General features: G+C 39.2%; 2 protein-coding genes and 1 pseudogene across 4 annotated transcripts in view; 2 read left to right on the forward strand and 1 right to left on the reverse strand.

The window, feature by feature from the left end:
- The window catches only part of TPM1 (tropomyosin 1), a 186,793-nt gene that overhangs the window by 84,029 nt on the left and 76,580 nt on the right, over positions 1 to 26,184 (forward strand). The window lies entirely within an intron of this gene.
- On the forward strand, positions 406 to 24,988 carry LACTB (lactamase beta). 2 transcript variants are annotated; one of them, XM_049613733.1, is made up of 6 exons: positions 406 to 1,240; positions 1,675 to 1,741; positions 3,966 to 4,156; positions 4,448 to 4,799; positions 5,969 to 6,134; positions 15,151 to 24,988. In XM_049613733.1, exons 1-6 carry the CDS (start codon positions 878 to 880, stop codon positions 15,680 to 15,682), a joined length of 1,671 nt encoding a protein of 556 aa, XP_049469690.1. In that variant the 5' UTR covers positions 406 to 877; the 3' UTR covers positions 15,683 to 24,988. The 2 variants fall into 2 exon arrangements, with proteins under 2 accessions (XP_049469690.1, XP_049469691.1); XM_049613734.1 differs by lacking the exon at positions 15,151 to 24,988 and having other exon boundaries at positions 407 to 1,240; positions 5,973 to 6,107.
- Positions 16,616 to 18,275, reverse strand: LOC125909056 (CCR4-NOT transcription complex subunit 7-like; annotated as a pseudogene).

A 26,184-nucleotide genomic window follows, 5' to 3' on the forward strand; every position in this document is an offset into this window, starting at 1 on the left:
GTCCCATGTGGGACTGGAACTCACAGAAGGTGAGATCGTGACTTGCGCCCAAGTCGGTGGCTTAACCGACTGAGCCACCGAGGCGCCCCTTTTTGTAGCAATTTGATGTTAGATTTCTTATTTCACAGTAATCTCTGATCATCTACAGATGTCAGAAATGATAGCTAATTGTAAATTATTTCAAGTGCAAAAAAACGTTTAAATGTTTGCAGCAAAAAGAAAAATTGTTTTTAATATGGGCCTGCATATAACTTAACGCTTGATGTGGTGTAACGCTGGACCTCCAAAAGTAGATTTTAAAAAGGACTCAAGTAAATGGAAGGAGCTGAAATGAGGCATAAAGAAAGGACATGGCAAGAGAGAGAGTTGGGGGGTTGGGCGCGGTGGAAGGAGATGCCTGCAGAGTGGCTGCTGTGTACGTGGCGCTGGTCCAAGAGCTGAAAATCCAAAAGTAAAAGTCACAGCTCTCCAAAGAGGTCATAGCCTGTATGGTAAGCAATCAGATAAGTTCAATGAAAGCGTTAAGTATTATTAAGGAGGTGTGAGCACTGGGGGGTCAAAAAGGTGTGGCGAGTACTTCCGCTGGGATGGCAACTGGGAAGGCTTCCCTGAGGAGGTGACAGTTGATCTGAGGAGAGGCAGAGAAGAGAAAACCGGTGCGGGGAAAGAAGAAACATCAACAAAGAGACCAGGCAAGGAGATAAAGGGAAAAGAGGAAAGGCTCGATGCTATCGGCGCTCCCGAATCCGGCGTCGACTGCTAAGGTCTGCGCGCGGTCACCGCCTCCTCATTTCCATCCAGTCCCCTCCCCTCCCCGCGCCTCTGCCGCCCGCCCGGCCTGCGCGAGCTCCGAGGCTTCGGTCTCGTAGCGGACGCCATGTACCGGCTCCTGTCAGCCGTGACGGCCCGGGCCGCGACCCCCGGAGGCTGGGCCTGGGGCCGCGGGCGGCGCGCGGCCCACCACCGCGCTGGCCTGCCGCCCCTCGGCCCCGGCTGGGTCGGGGGGCTGGGGCTGGGGCTGGGGCTAGCGCTCGGGGTGAAGCTGGCGGGCGGGCTGAGGGGCGCCGCCCCCACGCAGTCCCCAGGGGCCCCCGACCCCGAGGCGTCGCCCCAGGCGGAGCCGCTGCCGCCGCAGGAGCAGCCCCTCGCTCCGTGGTCTGCACAGACCCCGATGCTGCCCCCTACCCGGCGCTTCGCCAGAGCCATCGACAGCAGCCGCGACCTGCTGCACCGGATCAAGGTGCGGAGACGGGGGCGTAGGCTGCCGAGAACCCGGCGCCCCGCCACCGGCGTCACCCCGGAATGGGGCGTCTTGGTGGTCATCTCCCGGGCCGAGCGGACCCCACCCCAGGCGGTGGGATGCCTGCGGTCGGCTTCCGAGAAGGACTTCCCGTTCCCCGGCCGCCCGGCCACGGTCAGACGTTCTTGGGGGTTGCCCAAGTGGGGGCGGAGGTCACCTCGCCCGCCTCGGGGACCGCCCCTTCGCCCTCAGTGCAGACCAGGCACGCCCCTCACCGTTAGCGCCGGTCTTGGCCGAGCCGGGGTGGGCGGGGTCCGGGCGGAGGGGCGGGGTGAGGGCGGGGCCTCGGGAAGGCCCTAGAGGTGGGCGCTGGCGGGCGTGCGAGGTGTTTCCGCCTGTCTTTGAACTGTCTGTTCTTTCCCCTTCGCTCTTAGGATGAGGTGGGCGCCCCTGGCATAGTGGTTGGAGTCTCTGTAGATGGAAAAGAAGTCTGGTCAGAAGGTGGGCTCAGAAAAGTGTTATTTAGTGGTTTGTTTTGTGCCAGTTGGCGAATGAACTTTTGATGTTTTACCGCGTGGAGTGAATCCCATGAAATGTTCAGTTTTCCTAAGACCATACGTGTTGTAGAGAAAACAATTCTAACGGAATAAAGAATGGGGCCTTCTGTAAACAGCAAAGTTTAAACGTGACTCTTGAAATCATAAAGACGGCTTGTGTCTAAGGACCAGATTTACCGTCCTGAAAGTTGTATATAGAACAATCTGTTACCTCCTGCATATTTGTAGATAACACTTAATGCTAGTTAAATTTTAGTTAATTTATTGAGCCCCCTGTTCTGTAAAATGCACTAAGAACTAGGGGTATGCATAATTCTCTTAGTGGGTTTTACAATCTGCTTTATTACTTTTGTTTTTCCAAACAAAAACTAGAGACTTTGGGAGAGAGATTTCTAATCATTTTATGATACTTTTATCAAAGCATATTTTATAATTTGATTTACTTACCCAATGCACACGAATTGGTCCAACTGGTCATTCCAGGTTTTTAAGAACCCTACTTTTAGGAAATGTGTCAGATATCATTTAAAGGAATGAGTACTTGTGGGGTGACTGGGTGGCTCAGTCAGTTAATTCCTATTTTGGCTCAGGTCATGATTTCCGGGGTGATGGGCTCTGTGCTGGCAGTGCAGAGGGATTCCCTCTCTCTCTCTCTCTCTCTCTCTTCTCTTTCTCTCTCTCTCTGCCCCTCCCTTGCTTTCTATTTCTCTCTCTCAAAATAAATAAACATTTTTTAAAAAATAAAGGGCTGAGTGCTTTTTTAATGTTTATTTATTTTTGAGAGAGTGAGTTGGGAGGGGCAGAGAGAGAGAAAGAGAGAGAATCCCAAACAGGCTTCATGCTGTCAGTGCAGAGCCCAGTGCTGGGGCTTGAATTCAGGAACCGTGAGATCATGACCTGAGCTAACATCAAAAGTCCGACACAATCCACTGAGCCACCCAGGTGCCCCCAAAGGAATGAATATTTTTAAGAGAAGTTGATGGGAACAATAAGGTTTTGAATTTAAAGAAAAATGATTCTTCTCCCAAGTATAATTATAGCCTAATCAGAATACTAATTTTATAAAAAATATAATAAATTATATAAATGTCAGCTTTATGGGTGGGGGCTTTATTTTTATGTAAATATTTTTCAGCATAATCTACATTTACAATTTAAAAACAATCGTTGTATCCTTTTTGTTCTTTTCAGATTTCAGTTATCGCTTAGATTTTCACACTTTCAGCCTCCAGAAGATAAAAACAAACTTAAAAATTTCTCTAGGACTTTTTTCTTCTGGTTTGCAGCTGAGGTAAACTGATGGTTACCTAGATTGGGTTTGCAGGACACCTTTTCACGTTTACTTTTTTTTTTAAGTTTATTTATTTTGAGAGAGACTGAGTGCAAGCAGGGGAGGGGCAGAGAGAGAGAGGGAGAATCTCAAGCAGGCTCTGGGCTGCTGGTGTAGGGAAAGTCAGGAAACTGTGAGATCATGACCTGAGCCAAAATCAAGAGTTGGTTGCTTAACCCACTGAGCCACCCAGGTGCCCCTCACGTTTACTTTTCCTGCGTGGTTATTTTAAGGAATTTAATGGAAACTCAAGAATAAAAAATAAATATAATCTGAGAACAAAGATGTTTTCTTTAAAGAATATAGAATAACTTATGTGAAATGTGGAATAACTGAATTGTTGAGATAAACTAAGAATAATTAGGATCTGAAGCAGATAGAAAATTGCTATCGTGCACAGTGTGTAATTTTGGCTCAGTTAGAAGATTCTTAGCCTTACTGTTGGCAGTGTTACTGAGGTTCTCATCCCTTAAGTGTTGACTTTTTCATCAAAGTGTAATATCAGGGTGCCTGGGTGGTTCAGTTGGTTGAGCCTCCTACTTCGGCTCAGGTCATGATCTTGAGGTTCATGAGTTCAAGCCCTGAGTCGGGCTCTGTGCTGACAGCTCGGAGCCTGGAGTCTGCTTCAGATTCTGTGTCTCCCTCTCTCTGTTCCTCCCCCACTCGCAGTCTCTCTCTCGAAAAATAAATAAACGTTAAAAAAAATTTTTTTAAGTGGAATATCTTTTCCTTTAGATAAATACATGGGATGTTTTAAGATAGTATTGCTTCAGTTTCTGAAGATTCTTTTGACCATGAAGCCTGTTAATAGTGACTTTTTGCTTTTCTTTTTCTAAAGGTTTAGGTTATGCTGATGTTGAGAACCGAGTACCCTGCAAGCCAGAGACTGTTATGAGAATTGCCAGTATCAGCAAAAGCCTCACCATGGTTGCTGTTGCCAAATTGTGGGAAGCTGGGAAACTGGATCTTGATATTCCAGTACAACATTATGTTCCTGAATTCCCAGAAAAAGAATACGAAGGTGAAAAGGTGATGAAACTCATAGTTCATTTTACTGACGGCATGTTAAATGGTTTAAAATGTTTCACAAGATTCTTCAGTTTGTTTTTAATGATTGTTAATGGATTAAAGTTTTTTTTTTTATCCAGATGATAAGTGATTGTGTATTTTTCTGAAACTTAAGGCTGAAGATGTGAACATGACATGTTTTTCCAGCAGCAGTTTAAAATGGAAAACAGTACTGAGGCATTATTCTAAGGCTACTAACTTCTTATTATACAGTTTAATATTATAATTGAATTTCCATGTTTTTACAATTAGGTTTCTGTCACAACAAGATTGTTGATCTCCCATTTAAGTGGAATTCGTCATTATGAAAAGGACATGAAAAAGGTGAAAGAAGAGAAAGCTTACAAAGCCTCGAAGATGATGAAAGGGACAGTGGAATCTGACCACGAAAAAGAGTTCAAAGAAAAAGGAGGCAAAAGTAATGAAAAGAGTGACTTTGCTAAAGCTAAGATAGAGCAAGATAATGATGCCAAAGGCCGGAATTTAAAACCTGGCAAGAAAAAGAATGATTTTGAACAAGGCGAATTATATTTGAAAGAAAAGTTTGAAAATTCAATTGAATCACTAAGATTATTTAAAAATGACCCTTTGTTCTTTAAACCTGGTGAGTGTTAATTCCTTCTCTTAACAAAGTCATCATTATTGAAGTATTAATTTTCAGACAATCTAAGATGATCTCACCCCGAGAGCACTGGATGTGGTTGATGATTGCGGCATGGGTTTCGCTGTTAGACAAGTGTGGGCCTTTTTGTCTGTAGTTCTTGACACAGCCTACCCTCCAGGTAGCAAGTTGTTTAGATTTAGCCTTATCAGTCATTTAGTGGATTTTCTGTATCAAGAGATTTTTGAAAAATTAGGGAGAAATGTTATAACGTTCTCCAAATAAAATCTGGACCAAAGAGGGCATGATAAAATATTGCCAATATGTCAGTGTTCAGTGTCTAATTTAGTGTTTAAATTGCTCCACTTATTTTCTGCTTTCCCTCCTTAGAGAAAATAGTTTTCATCAACTTAATTTTATTTCCCAAAAAGCTGACTACAAAAAATGTTTGTAAACATATTTTTTGGTATGATGCCTACCAAAACCACTTAATATCTTTGAATTTACCATAAGCTTATGTACTTCTATTCCATTTCTATTTTCAAAGTTGTTTTCTACCATGAAGACATATTATATAGGTATAATTAACAAGGACAAAGGAATAGAATTCTGGATTTTGTCTTAAAAAATCAGGTTACAATTATTAGCACAGATCATACAATCTGTGTTTCCAGAATCCCAAATGATATAAAGGTATGTATTTGAAATGTATCTGTATTTGAATATATATTTGTATTTTAATGTATATTTGAAACAAAGTCTTTCTACCTACATATACTTTATTAAAATAAGAAAGTACACAACTAATTCATGCCTTAAACAATGAGTATTAGATATACTAAGAACAAGACCGTTAACTCAAGAAACCAAATTTGCTTTTCTTCCCCTTCCTGTTTTGTTACCAGTTTGAAGGATTTTAATTTAATTTTGAGGAAGGATAAGTTTGCTTATTCATTATCGCAGAAGGAGTAGATTCATGTGAAATTTTAAGTATTCTGATCTTCATTGAATCATGGAGTAAGCAGGGCCATTGCAAAGGTGACAAAATTTATTAACATATCAAATATCCCAGTTGTAAAGGTATGCCAGTTTTCAGTAGGAACCGTTTTATGATTGTAAATAATAATGAAGCATTTTCTTTTCTTCCCTCCCCCTTGCAATGATGTCTCAAGGTAGTCAGTTTTTGTATTCAACTTTTGGCTATACCCTACTGGCAGCCATAGTAGAAAGAGCTTCAGGATATAAATATTTGGACTATATGCAGAAAATATTCCATGACTTGGATATGCTGACAACTGTGCAGGAAGAAAATGAGCCAGTGATTTACAATAGAGCAAGGTAAATGATACCGTCTGGTGCGTCTAGCTGTATCACATCTTAACGCTGTGTTGTCCATTAAAAGTCAAACTTTCCTTGTCTCCGTTCCAAAATCACATGTGCCACATTTTAGAGCTTTTCCGCATGTCTGTTTTTCCATCTATAAAGTAAGAGAAATTGAATGTATTTGCAAAGTACCCCAAGTTCCTCAGATGAAAGACAGCAATAATAATTTCAACTCATTATTAATTGAACCAAAATTGCACCTATCATGGGCATCTATAATATGCTCTTCCATCATCTCTTTTCTTATGTTGTAGCTAATACTTTACCTTTTATTATTTTTTAATGGTTTTTCAATTTTGAAATGATTTAATACTTAATAGAAAAGTCACAAGATGAAGTACAAAGAATTCCCATATACCTTTCACCTGGATTCCCCAAATGTTGTCTTTTTACCACAATTGCTTTATTCATTCTTTTTTTCTCAACCATTTGGAAATAAGTTGCAGACATGGTGCCCCTTTACCCGTAAATACTTAAATATATATTTTCTAAAAATAAGGACATTCAGGAAATGAATATCAACACAATACTTCTATCAGATCTACAGACCTTATTCAAATTTTGCCAGTTCTTCCAGTAATGTCCTTTATAGCAAAAGAAAGGGGAAAAAAATTATTTTCTGGTTCAGGATCTAGTCCAGGTACATACATTACATTTAGTTGTCATGTCTCTCAGAAGTCACATGAGGTCAGTCCATCCCATTGTTGGTGATGGTGACTTAATTGCTTTTTGAGGTGGCACTGATAGGTTTGTCCCCTCTAGAAGTTTGAGTCATTTAATTGAAATGTATCAAGCTAAAATTTTATCATAATTTTTACTAGTGATTTGTAAAAGGGGTATTGGGAGAGAATTTTTGAGACTAATGACTATGATGAGTTGTATGGTTGTGTTTTCTTTTGCATTTCACTCATTACTATTTGGTTTGTTAGAGAGGTAACACATTTAACAAAGCAACTGTTACTTTTATTTTGTATATGTTTCTTAGTTCATGCTTTGCAAATGGCCTAATGGTACTTTCATAGTGGATTATTTTAGCTTTATCTTCTTATCCCTTTATTGGTTTTGTTCAGTCTTCTGTTATAGTTAGTTAAATTGCCATTTTAAAATTACCAGTTTATTTAAAAGGATTAAATGTACATTGCAAATCAGCCTAAAAGAGGTTTTTTTGGATCTAAAAGAAATTAGGTTAGCAGCAAACAATGAATTTTAATTTTAAAATGGCCTATGGCTCTCAACCTCTTCAAACAAGTAGTGTTTATTATTTTTAGATCCCACGTTACATTCTCCTGGAAAGCATAAGAAAATGCCGGAGTTTGTCAATTGAATCTAAAATGATTCTCTAGTAAAGATGCCATAGATGCATGACCTTATTTTGTTTTAGATCCAGGCATTTGATAAGGCTTATACTTATATGTAAGGGGGAGAGAACATTACGTGTAATCACTGAGCTTCTTTTCTAAACCGAAAATGAAGACTCTATGAAGGTACAGACTGCAGGGCACTTACTTGCTGTTCGTGTCTTGCACGAAAATCAAAATATGGCATATGATGCTGAGTTAATTTCAGCTTATCTCCCATTCTTAAAAAAAGAAAGAAAAGAAAAGGCCATGGGTTTCCATTTCTTTTGTTAAAGGCTCCTGTCAGCTCTGATTTGTTAGATTTTGATAGTACCCAGTGGAACTAAAGGGGTAGTTGATTCATTTTAGTTCTAGTAAATGGGCTGCTGAAACAGGGCACTAGAAGAAGGGAATATTGTTACCTATGAAAATGGTCTGTCTGTTTGCTTTGCTTTTGTTTTACTTACTACAGTATCTATTTGGGCCTCTAAAACTCAACTCTGATTCTTTTTTTGGTAATAATTATTTTAAAAGAGCTTGAAAGCACTAGCTTTTTAAGTGAGTTCAGGGAGTATAAGGAAATTTCAGAGATACGGTTTTTTAAAGACAAAAAAATCTTAAAGTAAAACTTAGTAAATGTGTATGTTTCTATTTGTTTATGTTAAACAAGTTCACTGCTTTGTTAGTCTCCTGACTCCTTGATCATAATCATAAATTTAAGCATATTTATATTATCATAACAGGCTTGTTAGAGTTATTATAACCCAAGAGTAAATACGTATCATCTTTATCACTTCTCTGTGTGTATATCTGTGTGTTTAAAATAATACCTCCCAGTGTCTGTCACCTGTTCAGGGTATTTCCCTGGAATCCCATCCCAAAATACTACTTATATTTCTTTGGCCACAATTTTAGCAACAGGCCACACTTAGCTGTAAGAGATGCAGAGAAATTAGTTTTTAGCTGGATACATTGATGTCTTGAATAAAACTGGGATTTTCTTAAATGGAAGATGAGGAACATTGACTTAGTATACACAAATAGATATATTAATTCTGTATAACAAGTATATTCTGTATAGGCAAGTAAACTAAATAACCCTTTAAGCAAATACCCATGGGGGGAGTGGACTGAATATTCTTGTACTGAAAGACACTCAATTTATTGATAGGGGAATCCCTAGTCAGTGCATTAGCTTATTTTCATTTTATTTTTTTAAAGAATATTAAAAAAAATTTTTAATGTTTATTTATTTTTGAGGGAGAGAGAGAGACAAACAGAATCTGAAACAGGCTTCGGGCTCTGAGCTGTCAGCACAGAGCCCTACATGGGGCTTGAATTCACAGACTGCGAGATCATGACCTGAGCCAAAATTAGATGCTTAACCCACTGAGCCACCTAGGTGCTCCGCCCTTTTTTTTTTTTTTTTAAGATTTTTATTTTCATTAGTTTATTTTTAGACTCTGCTCATATTTTCTGAGTTTGGCATAATAGTTGGCAACAAAAATCGCTTTTATAATTGGATGGGACCGAAAGCTAATACAATGGATGCTTTCCAAAGTGTTTGCTATAGTTTGACAGTGTAGATATGGTCTGTACCTCCAGTTATTATCTTTGTGATTATTGCTTATTAGCTTTGTTTCCTACAGTATCTTCCATAATTAAGCATTGTTACTTAGGTAGCTCTTTTCTGTGCCATTAGCTGATAGGCTCTCAAGTAATAGGTTCAATCCAAATGTTAATGCTAAATGTCAAAGTGTGGGATTGGTTTTTATAATATGCATTGTAAATTTTGTGGGTTTTTAAACTTCTCATAACAATATAACATGAACTGGTGCATATTGATCTCTAAAGGGATTTAAGAAGCATTGTAAAAATAAAAATATTTTCAATTTCTAAGTTGATATAGATTTCTATAGTTATATAATGCTGTTGTGCAGAATCTAGAGATTCTTAAATAAGTAGGAAGAGGCTGTTTGTCATCTGGCATTATTCCATCAGTTACTCAGTTACAAAGATGTCTCAGTAACTTACTCAAGAACTTGTGTCTATATTCCATTCTTTTTAGAGCAGAAATTCCTTAAGAATTTGAAATGGTAAACATATCTTTTAGCTGAACAAAATTATTTTCACCAAAAGTAATTAACTTGTTCTCTGTGAAAAGGAATCAAGAGATTAAAGCCTAGAATTTGTTTATTTAAAGTTTGGAATTCTTGATTGGAGTCTGAAATTCTCCATATTTTTATATTTTAAAAGAGGAATGCCTGAGGAGTACTAATTTCCAGCTTTGATATAAGCAGTTTGGAATGCTTTACTTTTAAAAGAAAGTTACTCACAGCTGATTATCAGCCAAAATATACTGGTGGTTCTCCCCTAGTTTACAAATTTGGAGTTCACTGTAAAACATACATTACCCAATGAGAAAATGTATTTCTATTATGTGGTTTCATTTCGATTTCACTGGCTGGAATTAGAAGTGTAATCAGAGTTCAGGAAGAAAGTAAGAAGGCCCTAAAATATGGGAGAAGCCATAGGAATGAAGGAAGGGAAAAGGGTAAGTCACAAAGCAGAAGTTGAATCATAGAATTTAGCATCTTGATGGATGTGAGAGTTGAGGGCAAGAGAGTCAACCAGGGTTTTAATGGAGATGAGAAATATGAGAAGAAGTTTTGGAAGAGATTAATTTAATTTTGGACATGTTCATTATGAGAAACGAGAAGACCAAACACATATCAAGTCATTGGTTCTCAAGAGAGCATATTAAGATTCTCTGTAGGCTCCCCACCCCCACCCCCGCCCATCTTCAAAGCACTTACCTTTGGCCACCCCTGCTTCTCCCAGTGTTATGCCTCAGACTTTTAGGGGACATATAACACTCTTGAAGGAAGGAAGAAAGGAGTGATTTTTCAAATTATATATGCCCACATTCCCTCCAAAGTTATGAATTTTGAGGGAAGGGTACAATTTTGAGAGCGGGGAGGCCCACAGGTGATTCTGATAAACAACTTTCCTGCCTTTCCCCAAAACCAGATTTGAGAATTATTAATGCTAGTAGAAAATCTGATTGTAATTTGGAACAGGGGCTGTGGAACTGATGGAGATTTATAGTTATCTCTGTAGAAGAGAAGACTTGGGAAAGCGGGGCCACGGTGATTGAAGGAGATGTAGGAGATGTAGGGAATCGGGATTGAGATCTAGAAGCGGAGAGCAGACTGGCCCAAGGGGGAGTCTGGAGGAAAATCTGGTTAACAGTGCTGCAGGGGCAAATAGGATACAGCCTGGATGAGGGAATTAGGAGAGCTTTGAAAACCTACAAGAGAACTGTTGAGTGACTAAAGACCAGAAGCCAGGTTTTAAGGAGTTGAATGACTAGAGAGGGTGAGTGCGTGGAAACAGAAGGTATGGGCTGCTCTGTGTAGTTGGGAAGTAAATGAGAAGAGAGAAAGGACTGACAACTGGAAGCTGTAACGAGGATAAAAAGATAAAAGGCTTCCCCCCCCCCCTTAGGATACAGAAAACCAGAGCATTTTGTGAACTAAAGTGAAGGAGTCAAGGCTCCTAGCGTGACATAGAAAGTTCTTTGTGACCTGTCCCCTGGCCCATGTCTTGTCTTCCAGCATCACCTTCTGCCACTTATCCCCTCAAACTATCTGCCTCAGCCAAAAGAACGACTTTGCTCCCCAGCCTGGCCTCTGTAATCGGCCATTTCAACAAGGCTCACTCTCACTAGTGCTCAGGAGTCCTCACATCCATCTTGCTAATCACCCCACAACCTGTTTCTCAGAGTGTGGTCCAGGATCCAGCAATATTGGCATCACCTGAGAGCTTGTTAGAATTGCAGAATGTTACCCCATCCCCAGACCCACTGAAGAATCTGCATTTTAACAAAATCCCCAGGTGATTCATATAGTGCTTTGAAATTTATCCAGCAAGACTGTTAGCACCTTGAAAGCAGCCGGTGTATGGTTTAACCTGTCTCTCCAGTGCCTTCCAAGGTGTCTCCATTAAATATTTGGCCAACAAGTGATGTTTTCATGTATTGAAAACTTTTTTTTAATGTTTATTTACTTTTTTTTTGAGAGAGAGAGAGACAGAGACAGAGGCATGAGCGAGGGAGGGGCAAAGAGAGGGAGACACAGAATCCGAAGCAGGCTCCTGGCATTGAGCTGTCTGAACACAGCCCGACACAGGGCTTGAAGTCATGAATGGTGAGATCATGACCTGAGCTGAAGTCAGACACTTAACCGACTGAGCCACTCTATATTGAACACGTTTAATGAGCACTCAGTGGATGGCAAATACTGTTCTAGATAGGGGAATCATCAAGGAGCAAGATAGGTAAGGTTCCTGCTTTTATGGGAAAAAGACAAACAGGCTAAGAATTTCAGATACTGATAGGAAGAAAATAAAAGAGAACATGGGATAAAGAGTAACATGGAGAGAGGTAGGGGATCTATTTGAAATACATTGGTTTTAGACATGACTGATAAGGAAGGCTAAATTGCCTTGTTGCAAATACAGAAATAAGTCTGGCACAAAAGAAGCAACGGAAGATGTTCTAAGTGATGAGATCAAAGAAGGAGGGACAAAATCATATTGGATGGTGAGTCTCAATGCCATTAGACCCTCTGCCCCTTAATTTCACAAATATTTTATAATACTTCTTTTAATATCCTGAAAGGAAAGTTGTAGATCATATAACATATACTCACTACTCTAAAATAAAAGAAGAGGGGCACTTGGGTGGCTCAGTCAGTTGAGCATCCGACTTCAGCTCAGGTCATCATCTCACGATTTGTGAGCTCGAGCCCCATGCCAGGCTCTGTGCTGACAGCTCAGAGCCTGGAGCCTGCTTCAGATTCTGTGTCACCCTCTCCCTCTGCCCCTCCTCTGCTCGCACTCAGTCACCCTCTCTCCCAAAATAAATAAACATTAAATAAAGAAGAAATAAGAGAAATGTAATTTATAATACATAGTAGATATTTCAATATGTTTGTTTACTCAGAACATTGGAAGACATGATAAAGTCAGATGCAACTTAATACATAAAAGCATCGTAAATGTAACAACTGTAAATGCAGACCACCACAGGTATATTGTATTGGTGCTTCAACTCATGCCTTTGTTGGCCGCCTCTGGCTAAAGGTTTGAGCAAAATAAAGTGCAGTCTTTCTTCAGTTTTCACAGTAGTTACTTTCAAGAAAAAGGCATCGTAGAATAAAAACATGCAAAAAGTACTTTGTGTTTATGTACCAAATGGAGAGGTTTGAGGCTCAGCCCACTATAAATAGATTTTTTACTTCCACGAGTGTCTGGTGGGATAGTGGAAGGTCTTACACGGTATGGGAGAATACCACTTTGTGGGACTTTTCCATACATCATAAGAAGTTTAGGACGCTTGAGCCTTTATCCACTAAATGTCAGAGCCCTCTAATAATTGTGCCACCTAAACAAATGCCTCCAAAAATGTCCCTTAAGGACTTAGTTCTGCCTCTGTTGAGGACCATCAATTGTGTTGTAGTCCATCATAAGAAACTTGGGTTTTGTCCTCAAAGTGGTAACCATTGGAAGTTTTCAAATGGATGGAAGAAGGGGGAGGGAGACACAGTCTCAGGCTTCTGCGTGGAGGATAGACTGCAAGGAGATAAAATGATCTCGGAAGTAGAACTGGTGGAACAAGGGTGTAGAGGCAAAAAGGCAGTCAGAGATGCAGGTAGTAGAATTAGTCTTAAAAATAATAGGACATTTTCATAAGTGACCGGAAAGGAGACAATAACGCGTGATAATGTAAATGCACTTTAAGATAAAAGACAAAAGATAAGTTTGAGGCCATCTAAAGCACCTAGAGTAGGCTGGAATTTTCTCAGTAAAACAAAGGATATAGTTGTCTGCTCACTGGCCAGGGGTGGATGACCAAGGGTGGAAGAGATTGGAAGTAGCTCTTGTGAAGAACATACCAGATAATAACCAGGAAAAGAAGGAGATTTGGTAACAGCAGTGACAACCCTTAGCAAGAGTATGACTTGAGACCAGTCAGCTTTGTTGTGTGAGTATCTGCAGCCTTTCTTGGCAGATAAGGATCCAAAGAAAGGGGTGCCTAAATTTATTCAGGATTGGCAGATTGGTGAGTGAGGAACCCAAAGGTGCTAGTAAGACCACAGCTGAAACAGTAGTTCAGGCTAAAACAGAAAGTCAGGTGAGATCAAGAGGAACTCCAAGACCTGGGGAGATGGGGAAGAGTCGAGGGGGAATAGATGGGAGTCCAGGGGGAATAGTCACAATGAGGGCAAGAGAGCAGGTTCAGTTGGAGAGTTTGGCAGGACTGGAAATCACAGTCCCAGGAAGAAATTCCCGAGTTCGGGACCCTGCCGATAAAGCAGCTGAAAGTAATGGTGAGCTTGAGTCTGACAGTGTTAGGAATAGCCAAGGTGGGAAGAAGATGAAGGTCACCACAGATGGACAGCACACTGCAAACCTGAGAGCACATTTTGTTACGCATCTTGAAAGAACGGATTCTCCTGATCCACGTTTCATTTTATGTCTAATTATTGTGTGATTTCATTCCATTTACCTAATATGGATGGTGCAGTCTCCTCCTATTAGAGTAGAAAGCTCATGAGGTCAGGCGCTTGGTGTCTTTTGTTTAACATTTCATTCCAGCATCTAAGCAGTGCCACATGCATAGTAAGTGCTCCACCAGTAATTGTTGAGTGTGTGAGTAAATGAAAGCTAACGTTAGGTAGCTACCAGAAATGTGCAAAGGGATTCAGGCACGCATTCCTAACTCAGCAAGGCAGGTATTTTTGTCACCACTTCACAGATTAGGGTGCTGAAGCAGAGAGGCAACAGACAGCCTGGGTTTGAATCCAACTCTGCCCCTTACAAGCTTTGTGACCTGGGACCAGTTAATTTATACCGTCTGTGCCTCAGTTTTCTATCTGTAAAATAGAAATTATAGTGGTACCTACCTCCAACTGTCATTAGTTCATACTTACATAGTTCTTAGAACAATGCCTGGCACAAAATAAGAGCTGTGTAAGTGTTAGTCAAATAAAATAAGCATATTTTACTAGCTAGGAAGGGTGAGTTGGGATTCAAACAGCTTTGCAAACTCCACTTTCTCTCACTACACCAAGAAAGTACCATGTGACATCGCTACACATAGTATTCCCATGGCATTTTTAACCAGGAGATGTAGTCTCCTTACAAATATTAATTTTATTCTTAAATATCCGGATGTATACACTTGTAGTTATAAAAGTTACATGTGGCACATGATTCATTGCCCCCAAGGACTGGGAATATCTACCAAACAAGAAGTGTTTTTGCATATGCACAGTGTAAATGTATCATGTATAACAATCAGTACATTTTTACCAGTATTAAAAGTATAATACACTCAGAATGGGCAAGCCATGCCAATAGGGGGGAAAAAACACACATTCTATGCTTTGGTTACTCAATTATTTATGTTTTTATTAGAATCTGAATCATACTGAAAATCAGTGGTTTCTGAGAATGATCGCTCCATGAAAACACATTCTGTCTCATGTACATATTTTCCTATTCATTTTCATATGTAAAGTCAGTAGTAGACTATTAAATTTTTAATGACCATTCTTATTTCATTTTAGATTTTACGTTTACAATAAAAAGAGACGTCTTGTCAACACACCTTACGTGGATAACTCCTATAAATGGGCTGGTGGTGGATTTCTGTCTACAGTGGGTGACCTTCTGAAATTTGGGAATGCAATGCTGTATGGTTACCAAGTCGGGCTGTTTAAGAACTCACATGAAAATCTTTTACCTGGATATCTCAAACCAGAAACGATGGTTATGATTTGGACACCAGTCCCTAACACAGAGATGTCTTGGGATAAAGAGGGTAAATATGCGATGGCATGGGGTGTCGTGGAAAAGAAGCAAACATATGGTTCTTGTAGGAAGCAACGGCATTATGCCTCACATACTGGAGGTGCAGTGGGTGCCAGCAGTGTCCTGCTGGTCCTTCCTGAAGAACTGGATGCGGAAGCTATAAATAACAAGGTTCCCCCAAGAGGAATAGTTGTTTCTATCATATGTAACATGCAATCGGTTGGCCTCAACAACACTGCTTTAAAGATTGCTCTGGAATTTGATAAGGACAGATCTGACATATCTTAACATCACAGGTATAAAATGAGCTGTTTTATTCTTGTTGTTGTCTTTGGAAACATGAATCCCAAAATACATGAGGTTTTTTAAAAATAGATTTGTAATAGAGTATAATTGAATGCAGAGAATTATGTACCTCTAATTGCTTACTTTTGTAATTGTCTTTTATTGTAGGATTAGTTCTTTATACTCAGGGAAGTAACTATTATTTTTACTTTTTGAAAAAACGTGTTAATTCTTGAATAAAATATTCTGATAAAAAATATATTTTTGAACGTGTAATATAAAGCAAATGTCATTCTACAGGAAAGTTCAAATACTGTTATTTTAATATGACAGCAGAAACAAGTTTATGAGAAACTGTATATTATCTATTGCAGTTTAAAAGAACAAAAAATTAACTCAAGGTTTCTGAGGCTTAAGAATTCAGTAGCCTGGCTGGGTGAGTCTGGCACCAGTCTCTAATGAGGTTGCAGACAAGATGTAGTCATCTCAAGGCTTCTCCTGAGCTGGAGGAAATTCTTCTAAAATGGCTTACTCGCTTGACTGGTGGTTAGAGGTCTCAGTTTCTCACCATGTGGGCCTCTCCGTAGGACTGCCTAAGTATCTTAGTCTCATGTTAATTGGCTTTTCCCAGAGCAAGTGATTCGAGGGACATTGAGAGAGAGGGACAGAGAAAGAGGGAGGGAAAGAGGGAGAGCCATAAGCCAGGCAGAAGTCAGTGTCTTTTATAGCCTAGCCTCAGAAATCATCTACCATCACAGATGCTATATTCTCTAGATCACACAGACCAGCCATGATACAATCTTGGAGGGATTACACAAGGTATGAATATTAGGAAGTGGATGGAGATCATGGGGGGTCATCTACCACAGTCTGACCTCTGCTCTAAAAATCGTAAGATTTTTTATGTTCTCAGCATAACAACCAACTGAGAAAAAGGCACTGATGTCTTCATACTTCTCTCATTTTGAAAAAGGCAATTCCTGTGAGCAATGAATCAGATCCTGCTTGATGCTGTGGTCCTATCCGTTCGAGCTCTAACTGTTCAGCAACTTCCTGTAAACCACCTTTGAGATTTTTGCAGCTCTTCATGAGGTACTTCACATCATATATGACAGGAAAAAATAATCAAAGGATCTCCAAGAAGTCAAGTTCTTCAGGCAAGTTAGAGTTGGTCAGGATTTTCATTAAATAGCCAAGGTCATAACCACTATGAAATGATAACCATTTGACCCCTTCACAGAGGACCACTCCCGATGTCATAAGAAGTTCTGCAAAGTACTGGGTCTCAATTCCTTCCTCCTCATGTTTCTTAAACTGGATGCCAGATGTTGTTAGTAGCTCTATAGAGTCCTGGGCATACATGTCCTCCGTCAAATTAAATTTAAAATTAAACTGCCAAGTTGAAGTTCCCTGGAGGGTATTCTCCTTGCTCATTCACAAATGTCAGTCCTAGCTGAATTATCTTTAACAAGTCTACATTAATGTCCTTTCTACATACAAAATACGCTTACCTCCTCCCAAGTTTTCCAGAAATTTCTTTCCATTATAGTATCCGCTCATAGCCCAGTATCTATCGTGTAAATCCGGTCTAGGTATGGATAAGGTTCCTTGGGGGTAGTTCCTGAAGTATAGTTCCTCTGTATCTGAGATCTGTGAACTAAAGACAAGTTATTTGCTCCCCACATGTGGAACATGCAATGGCACAACATATGTACAGTTATTGCTATAGACCCTCCTCTTCAGAAAGTAGGGAAACGGAAGACATACATGAGTTCTAGCAATTCTGAAATCCAACCAGACGCAGGTTGGCAGCTCCTTGATTAGTACTCAAGGCCTGGGGATAATTCTTTGTTCTTGGCTATATTCTCCAGGCCGCTGGTTCCGCCCACTGAGTTATAATTTGTTCATGAAAGGTAGCATGTGTTGGTAGCTGAGTGGCTTTCTCAGCCTGCTTTCTGCTCATATAAGTTTGAGGCCCAAAGGCCTCTTTTGTGCTCTGTCCTTTCAGTCTAAGTAGTGTTCCTGCCAATATAATTTGTTTCAACCTGGCAAGTTTCCTACAAATCTCACAGGGAGGTGGGGTGGGGGGCAGGTTCATGTTAGTAAACATTAGAAACACTTGTTTCTAATAAACCCTGTTGTTTATATAGCCCTCTGAGGCACCATCTTGGTTCTTCCAGCAGTGAAAGGATTTTATAGTCAGGACCTCAGCTTCATCTTTAAACCATGTTTTCCAGGAAGTGCCCTAAATTTTATCTTTGCCTTGAAGCCATTTCTTAATTTCAGCTTCATTTGCCATCTGGAGAGTCTGGGAATTTTCCAAACCATCCATTATTGATTCTTTTTATCAAGTAGTCCTTCCTTTAGCTTATGTCTCTCGTGCCTTGGTATAAGCAGCAGGAAGAAGCCAGGAGGCACATTGAACACTGGACATCTCAGCTGGATTCCCCCGTTTACTGGGCACATTTTCTACTTTCTGTGTTCCTGCAGGCCAAAAGTGTTTCTGCCACTGCAAAATTAGAATTCCTTTCCTCCGATTTCCAATAAGATTTTCCTTACTGTCCTTTAAGGCCACAGCTTCAGCCTCAAAGGCCATCATGCTTCTGAAGGGTTTCTTCGAGGCTCCTGAGGTTTTCACTAACACCCTCTTCAAAGTCCATCCAACTTCCAGCCCCTGCTCTGTTCTAAATCCACTCCCACATTTTGGGTTTCTGTTACAGCCACACTCTATTTCCAGGTCACAAATCTGTAATGTGAAAAAACACATACTTCAGATACAATTCACAATTCATATACCTTAAAATTCACCCTTTTAAGGCGGTACAATTCATTGGTTTCTAGTATATCCACAGGTGTACACCCATTCAATTCCAGAACATCTTCACCCCAAAAAAGAAATACTCATTACCAATTGCTCCCCATTCCTTTCTCATCCGAGACCATGGAAACCACCCACCTACTTTCTGTCTCTTTGGATTTGCCTATTATGGACATTTCACATCAATAGGATCATCCAATATGTGGCCTATTTCGTCTGCCTTCTTTCATTTTGTACAATGTGCATTAGTTATCTATTGCATTAACAAATTATCCCATCTCACAATTTCTGTGTTTCACAAATGTGGGCGCAGCTAAACTGAATGGTTGTAGCTCAGGGTCTGTCCTGTGGTTACAGACACTATGTGAGCAAAACCTTCAGTCATCTGAAGGCTTGCCTGGGACCAGAGGATCTTATGTTAACGTGGCTTCCCCATGTGGCTATAGGCAAGAGGCCTCCATTACTTGCTACTGGCTTAAGGCAAGAGATCTCAGTTTCTCACCACATGGACCTAGCCATAGATCTGCTTGATTGTCCTATAGCATCCCCAAAGTTGAGTAATTGAAGAGAGGACGAGGTAAACGCCACAATGTCTGCTATAATCTAGCCTTGGAAGTCCTTTACCATCGCTTACGACAAATTCTTCTGATCACACAGACCAACCCTGATTCAGTGTGGGAGACTGGCTCCGCAGATGGTTTCTTAGAGCGTTGACATATTAGGAAATTTTATTGTAACAGCCATAGACGAATATATTGGGGATACACTCAATTCAGGAAAATTCAAAAAGATAGCAAAGTTTTCCTACACTCTAATAAAAGAGGGGTTTTCTATACTTCTGAGCCCTAAGCCTGTTTCTTCACTTTCCACTTTGATCTGTAAAGGTAAATACATGGATGTTTCTGAGTTGGTTGAAGTATAGAGAAAGCAGCTCTCTCACTATAACTGATCCATTTGATCTCCTTATTCCTTTCTGGCTTCTGATCTCTAAGTCTTGTATTCATATTTGTCAAAGTTTTCAATCCATGCTGTTTTTGATAAACGTGAAAAGGTCATGCCTTCTTTTAATTGATTAAATTTAATGTTTAAATTTTAAAATATGTTGTGACTAAAAGCAATAAAATTATGGCAACTTATTTATTTTTAATGTTTATTTAATTTTGAGAGAGAGAGAAAGAGAGCACAAGTGGTTGAGGGGCAGAGAGAGACAGAGACAGAGACAGAATACACTGTCAGTGCAGAGAGCCCACTGTGGGACTCTGACTCACGAGCCATCAGATGGTGACCCAACCCAAAATCAAGAGTTGGAAGCTTAACCAACGAGCCACCCAGGCACCCCAAAATTATGGTAATTTAAGAAAATGGGGGTGCCTGGATGGCTCATTCAGTTGACCATCAGACTTTAGCTCAGGTCATGATCCCATGGTTGTTGAGTTCTAGGCCCACATCAGGCTCACTGCTGTCAGCGCAGAGTCTGCTTTGGATCCTCTGTCCCCCTTTCTCTGCCCCTCCCCTGCTTGCGTGCGCGCGCTCTCTCTCTCTCTCTCTCTCAAAAGTAAATAGACATTTAAAAAATAAAAATAAATCAATGTTTCTGATACTGAAAGATACATACGCTTGCAACCTGATCATGTGATGTTATTGTATGCTTCAAACTTGTGTACAGACTGCAGAGTGAACTGCTCAGAGGCTCCAAAGTGCGGACATTTGAATTAGGGGAAAAGGATGAGGAAAGAACGTTATCTGGGCATTGGGGAGAAGTGCCCTGTGACTGAACTATAGGTGCAGGAGGATCCACACAGTGTGAAGAGCCTGTGAATTTAGTGAGTGTGTATTATGAACAAGGCACTTGCTTTAGATGTTTTTCATCTTCTGTAGGATTCTTAAAGCTCTGAGAAGAGCTGTGAACTTGCTCAGAAAATGAGGTGCTATGCAAATGTCAGGGCTTTGCAGACCCTAGATTAAGAATTCCTGTTTTAGAAAAAGAAAAAGAAAAAGAAAGAATTCCTGTTTTAGATATTTTTGCCATGATAACTTCTTTTCTCAATATTGTTAGAAACAGTCTTGATAAATGTACATATCTCCCAGAGTGCTATCTCTGGTGTGGCGGATCCTTAATATTAGGGAAAAGAACTAAAGAGAACTTGACACAAGTTTCTTGTATTTGGGGTTGTTGTTTTGTTTTGTTTTGTTTTTCCTGCAATTTACAAGTTGTCAAGGTGATCATTAGCTACAAATTATTTTCCTTACCTTCCTGTATTAAACTGATCTTTTATTTTTATTAAACTTTTGTGAAGTCAGAAAAAAAGCAGAAAGCACACGAGTCATATGGCAATCCCAATACCCAGAATTTAAAATGTTAACATTTCATTAAATTTTCTTCATTAAAAAAAATAGTATCATAAGAGATAAAGCTGAAGACCCCTTCATGCCAAACCCAAAGTTCCAGCCCTTTTGCCCTACAGGCTACAGCTATCAGGAATTGGTATTTACCCTTCCAATTCCTTGTTTAATTCTTTCACAGCCATGTATGTATCCATATCTAATAACAGTATTAACTTGTATTATTTACATTTATATAAATAGCATCATTGTATACATGTTTTATACATTCCCTTTTTAAATTTAACATTGTTCAGTGATCTGGCCAGTTTATTTTAACTGCTGTAAAATATTACATTGCTTAACTATATCGCATAATGTTTTCTTATTGACAGATTTTTTTTTTTAGTAGGCAGTGCTGTAAGGAACATCTTTTTCTTGGTTGGACCATATGAAATTGCTGTTTTTGTAGGTCAAAAATATTTGAATAGGGAGTTTTTTATGATTAACCATTAGCCATTTGGATTTTCTCTAATGTAAATTTCCCACTTACATTCTGTGCTATCTGGAATAAGATAAATGAATGAAGTATTTCAAGAATTTACTGTGGGGGTACCGGAGTGGCTCAGTCGGTTAAGTGCCAACTCTTGATTTTGGCTCAGGTCATGATATCACAGTTTGTGGGATCAAGCCTGGCATCCAGCTGTATCTGATACCATGGAGCCTGCTTGGGATTCTCTCCCTCCCTCTCTCTCTGCCCCTCCCCTGTGCTTGCACACATGTGTGTACACCCTCTCTCTCAAAAATAAATAAACTTTTAAAAAAATCTTAAAATAGTTAACATAACTATACTCTAGTACGGTAATGAGATGGGTAAATAATTTAGAGAAAAATAGAACTTGAAAGTACGTGATTTTTAATAGGATCCTTTTTAATTAAAAACATACCATTAACAAAGTGCTTATTATGTGTCAGGCATTGTGCTAAGCACTTTGTATACGTTACTTCGTTTGATCTTCAAAACACTCTATTAAGTAGAAATTATTCTTATTTTGCCTAAGGTCACACAACCATTAGCCATTGGAACTCATTGCAAACCCAGGTATATCTGGCTGTAAAGCCTGTTCTAACCATTATCTTGCCTTCCCATAAAAAAAAAAAAAGTCTCTAAAAATTTACAGATCCAATAAAAGTCACACTTAGTGGCATGCAATTTTATAGATAGTAAAAATAGGTTAGTAAAAACTATAGATATTTATAGTTTATAAACAATAAATAGTAAGTTCTTAAGGTACATAAAATGAATAAAAATAAATATATATTTGGATTTTAATTAGTAAATCTGGCTGAAAATAAAGAAAGGTACACAACTTTTACATTACTGCACAGATAATATAAAGACAAGACGGAGGTGGCACAGTAGAGTCATGTTCTTACATTCCACCTCCTAAATACAGAGCATGGCATATAAAATGGGAAGTGGGAAAATGAGAAAGATATTCACGGACTGAAGAACACAAACACAAAACACTGAGCAGAGCTGAAGCTAATGTCTGGTGAACTCTGGGTCCAGAAGGCAGTGACAGCTTAAGTTTCTGTTCACGTGGAATAAGCAAAACTAAAACTGCTTCCATAAGGCAAGATTTGAAGGTAGGCTTTTAACTAAACCTGACAGGACTATTTTCCCTAATTCTTATCCTAAGGTGAGGTTTTGCTAAGCAAGAAAATAACAATAGACTTGGTATAGCAATGAGGGAACTGAGCTAGGATAGGTAGAAGAGATAAACTGAGAAAATTATTCCGGACTTCCCTTAGAAACAAGATTCGAAGGCTATCTGAGCCTGGGTTTAACTTGATGTAATTATTTATGCCTATAGTTAAGAAAATGTAGCATTAAACTCCTAAGAGGTTATAAGGTAAGGTCATTATTCTATAAAAGTAACTGTTTTTCTCTATAAAATGCAGTTATAAATTCTAACCCTTCCAGACAAAGATTTAAGGTTTTTTTATATGTTTCTTTTTTTTAATGTTTATATATTTATTTTGAAGGAGAGAGAGAGAGCAAGCCTGCATGCATACACACAGGCACCTAAGCAGAGGATGGGCAGAGAGGGAGGAAGGAGAGAATCCCAAGCAGGGCCATGCTGTGAGCTCAGACCCTGACTTGGGTCTTTATCCCACAAACTGTGAGATCATGACCTGAGCCAAAACCAAGAGTCGGATCCTTAACTGACTAAGCCACCCAGGTGCCCAGATTTAAGTTTTTTTCCACTGAGAATTACAAAGACACATTTCCAGAATCTGTTTTAAATTCTGGGATAGAATTTTAAAGCTTTGTATTCTGTGATAGGCAGAATACGGATGCCCTAATCCCCAGAACCTGTGAATAAGTTACCTTACACAGCAAAAGGGACATTGCAGATGTAATTAAATCAAGGATCCTGGACAGGGAGATTGTCCTGGATTATCTGGGTGAGCCCAATGTAATCACAAATGTTGTAAGAGGAAGGTAGGAAGTAAAGGCCAGAGGAGATGTGATGACATAAGCAGAGGTACGAAGATGTGGGGTCAGGGACCAAGGAATGCAGGCAGCCTCTGGAAGCTGGAACAGACAAGGAAACATCTCCCCCCAGAGCCTCCAGAAGGAACATGGCCCCACCAACACCTTGATTTTTGCCATTTTGGATTTCTGATCTCCAGAACTGTAAGATAATAAGTTTATGTTTTCCTTGTTTCCCTCTCTCTCCCTCTCCCTCTCTCTCTTTGGGGTGTGTGTGTGTGTGTGTTTTGTTTTATTTTTAGAGACATGGATGATCCATTAAGTTTGATGATCCATTTAAGTTTGTGCTGTTTTAAGCCACTAAATTTGTGCTAATTTGTTACAGCAGCAACAGGAAACTGCATTCCAACTCTTTTTAGACATATTTCTAATATGGAGAATTTGTTGTCGTTGTTGTTGTTGCTGGTGTTATTAAGAAAAGGCAAATGAGAAGGAATTCTAGGAAGATAGCAGCTTATTTTGCCTTTTTTACATTCCCACACTCCTCAGTAAGCAGATATACAAATTAGAGTTACAATGATGTATATGTAACCTTATGGTCATCAAAATGTCAAAAAATTTAGATTCCATTTATTAGTGGAAGAGATGGAGAAGGAGGAGAATGTTTTCATATATTGCTGGCGAAAAGCAATCGGTATTACCTATTAAAATGAAAAATACATTTATCTTTCCAAGCAACAATCCCACTCCCAGAAATCTAACCCACAGAAATAAAAGCACCTTTACTAAAGACGTATTTAAATATATTTATGACATTTGATTACAGTGGAACAAACTAGAAACAAAGTGCCCATCAACAGGATAATACTTAATAAATTATGGCACTTCCATACCATAGAATGGTATGCAACCATTAAAAAGAATTAGAGAATAAAGTTGAACCCCTGTCTCACACCATATGTAACAATTCAAGTTAATTCACAATGGATCAAGTCCAAATGTAAGAACTAAAACTAGAAAGTTCTTAGAAGAAAACAGGCATGAATCTCCATAACCATGAATTAGGCAATGATTTCTTAGATATGACACCAAAAGCACAAGAAACAACAAAAAAAAAATAGGTAAATTAGGTTTCATAAGAATTTAAGATGTTTCTAAGGACAAAGTTGAAGACAACCCACAGAATGGGAGAAAATTGTTTATATGTGTAATATCTACAGTATATAAGAATTCTTACAATTCAACAATAAAACACAACCCAATTAAAAATGGGTAAAGGATCTGAACAGACACTTCTCCAAAGAAAAACAAGCCAATAAGCACATGAAAAGATGGTCAACATAATTAACCATCAGGGAAATGCAAATCGAAACCACAGTGAGATAACTCTTCACACATAGTAAGATGGCCACGATCAAAAAGGCTGATAAAAACAAGTGTCGGTGAGGATGTAGAGAAATTGTAACCCTTGTGCGTCACTAGTCAGAATGTAAGATGGTACAGCCTTTTTGCAACATAGGCATTTCCTCAAAAAACTAAACACAGAATTACTATAACCTAGCAATTTTCCTAGGTATATTACCCAAGAGAATCTAACTTATGTCTACACAAAAACTTGTACACACATGTTCATAGTACAATTATTCATAGTAGCAAAAAGTGAAAACAACCCACTGTCCATCAACTGATGAATAAACAGAAGGTATATTCTTACAACAGAGTATTATTCAGTCACAGAAAGGAATGATGTACTAATACATGCTACAGTGTGGATGGCCGTCTTAAACATTATGCTAAGCCAAAGAAGCCAGACACAAAAGGTCACATATTATGTGACCCCATGTACATAAAGTGTCCAGAATAGGCAAATCCATGGAGATAGAAAATATATTAGTGTTTGCCAGGAACTGGGAGAAAGAAGGAATGGGGAGTGAATGCTAATGAATATGGAGTTTCTTCATGAACTAAGGAAATAGTCTGGGATTAGACTATGTGATGGCTGTACAACTTGTGGATATACTAAAAAACACTGAGTTTCGTGTTGAATGAAATGTTCACTGTTCAACATTGAGTTCTATATACATCGTATGAAGAAGAACAAGGACAAGAACAAGGATAAGAACAAGAACTTGTTTGGATGATTTGCAGGCGCCACCAGGTAAGAAACCATTTGTCATCTGACCAGGTCAGAGCCAAGAATCCATTTTATTTTGTTATCTTTATGTAACTGGATTTTCTATTTAGAGAAGAGAGGAAAGTTTTCCTTTAAAAATCTGTTTACATCTGGGGTACCTGGCTGGCTCAGGCCTTAGAGCATGTGACTCTTGATCTCAGGGTTTTAAGTTTGAGCCCCATGTTTGGTGTAGATTACTTAAAACCTTTTTTAAAAAGTTTACATTTTAAAAAAATGTCAATATAAGAGTATTAAAGAAAAGCATTCAGTAAATAACAAGGTCTATTGGCTAAATGACAAGGTCTATTGGCAGACTCTGACATTTGTAAAAGTCCTAGTGTTCTATTGCATATTTTTCAAACCCAGGAATACTGTTTGGATTAATAATGAAGTAAAAGTCAATACACCATTCACTTCCCAGTGCCAAGTATCTCCATAACTTAATCCTTGGATATGTTTTTCGAAGTACAAACCCTTTCTTTCAGTACTATTTCCAAGGAAATTTTCAGGGATTTGCCCTCTAGATTAGATATCACAGGTTTTGCTCCTTTCCATTTCAATAGGCTGCCATCCCCACTGGCTCTCCATGGGGCCAAGTTTCCTGAACTGTGCAAGCTGAGGTGAGTTGAGGCACAAGAAAAGCTTTGATACTGGATATCTTTTGGATACCATGCCAACTTGTAGTTCCAGGT

Source organism: Panthera uncia (assembly GCF_023721935.1).
Source record: "Panthera uncia isolate 11264 chromosome B3 unlocalized genomic scaffold, Puncia_PCG_1.0 HiC_scaffold_1, whole genome shotgun sequence".
NCBI classification, from domain to species: domain Eukaryota; kingdom Metazoa; phylum Chordata; class Mammalia; order Carnivora; family Felidae; genus Panthera; species Panthera uncia.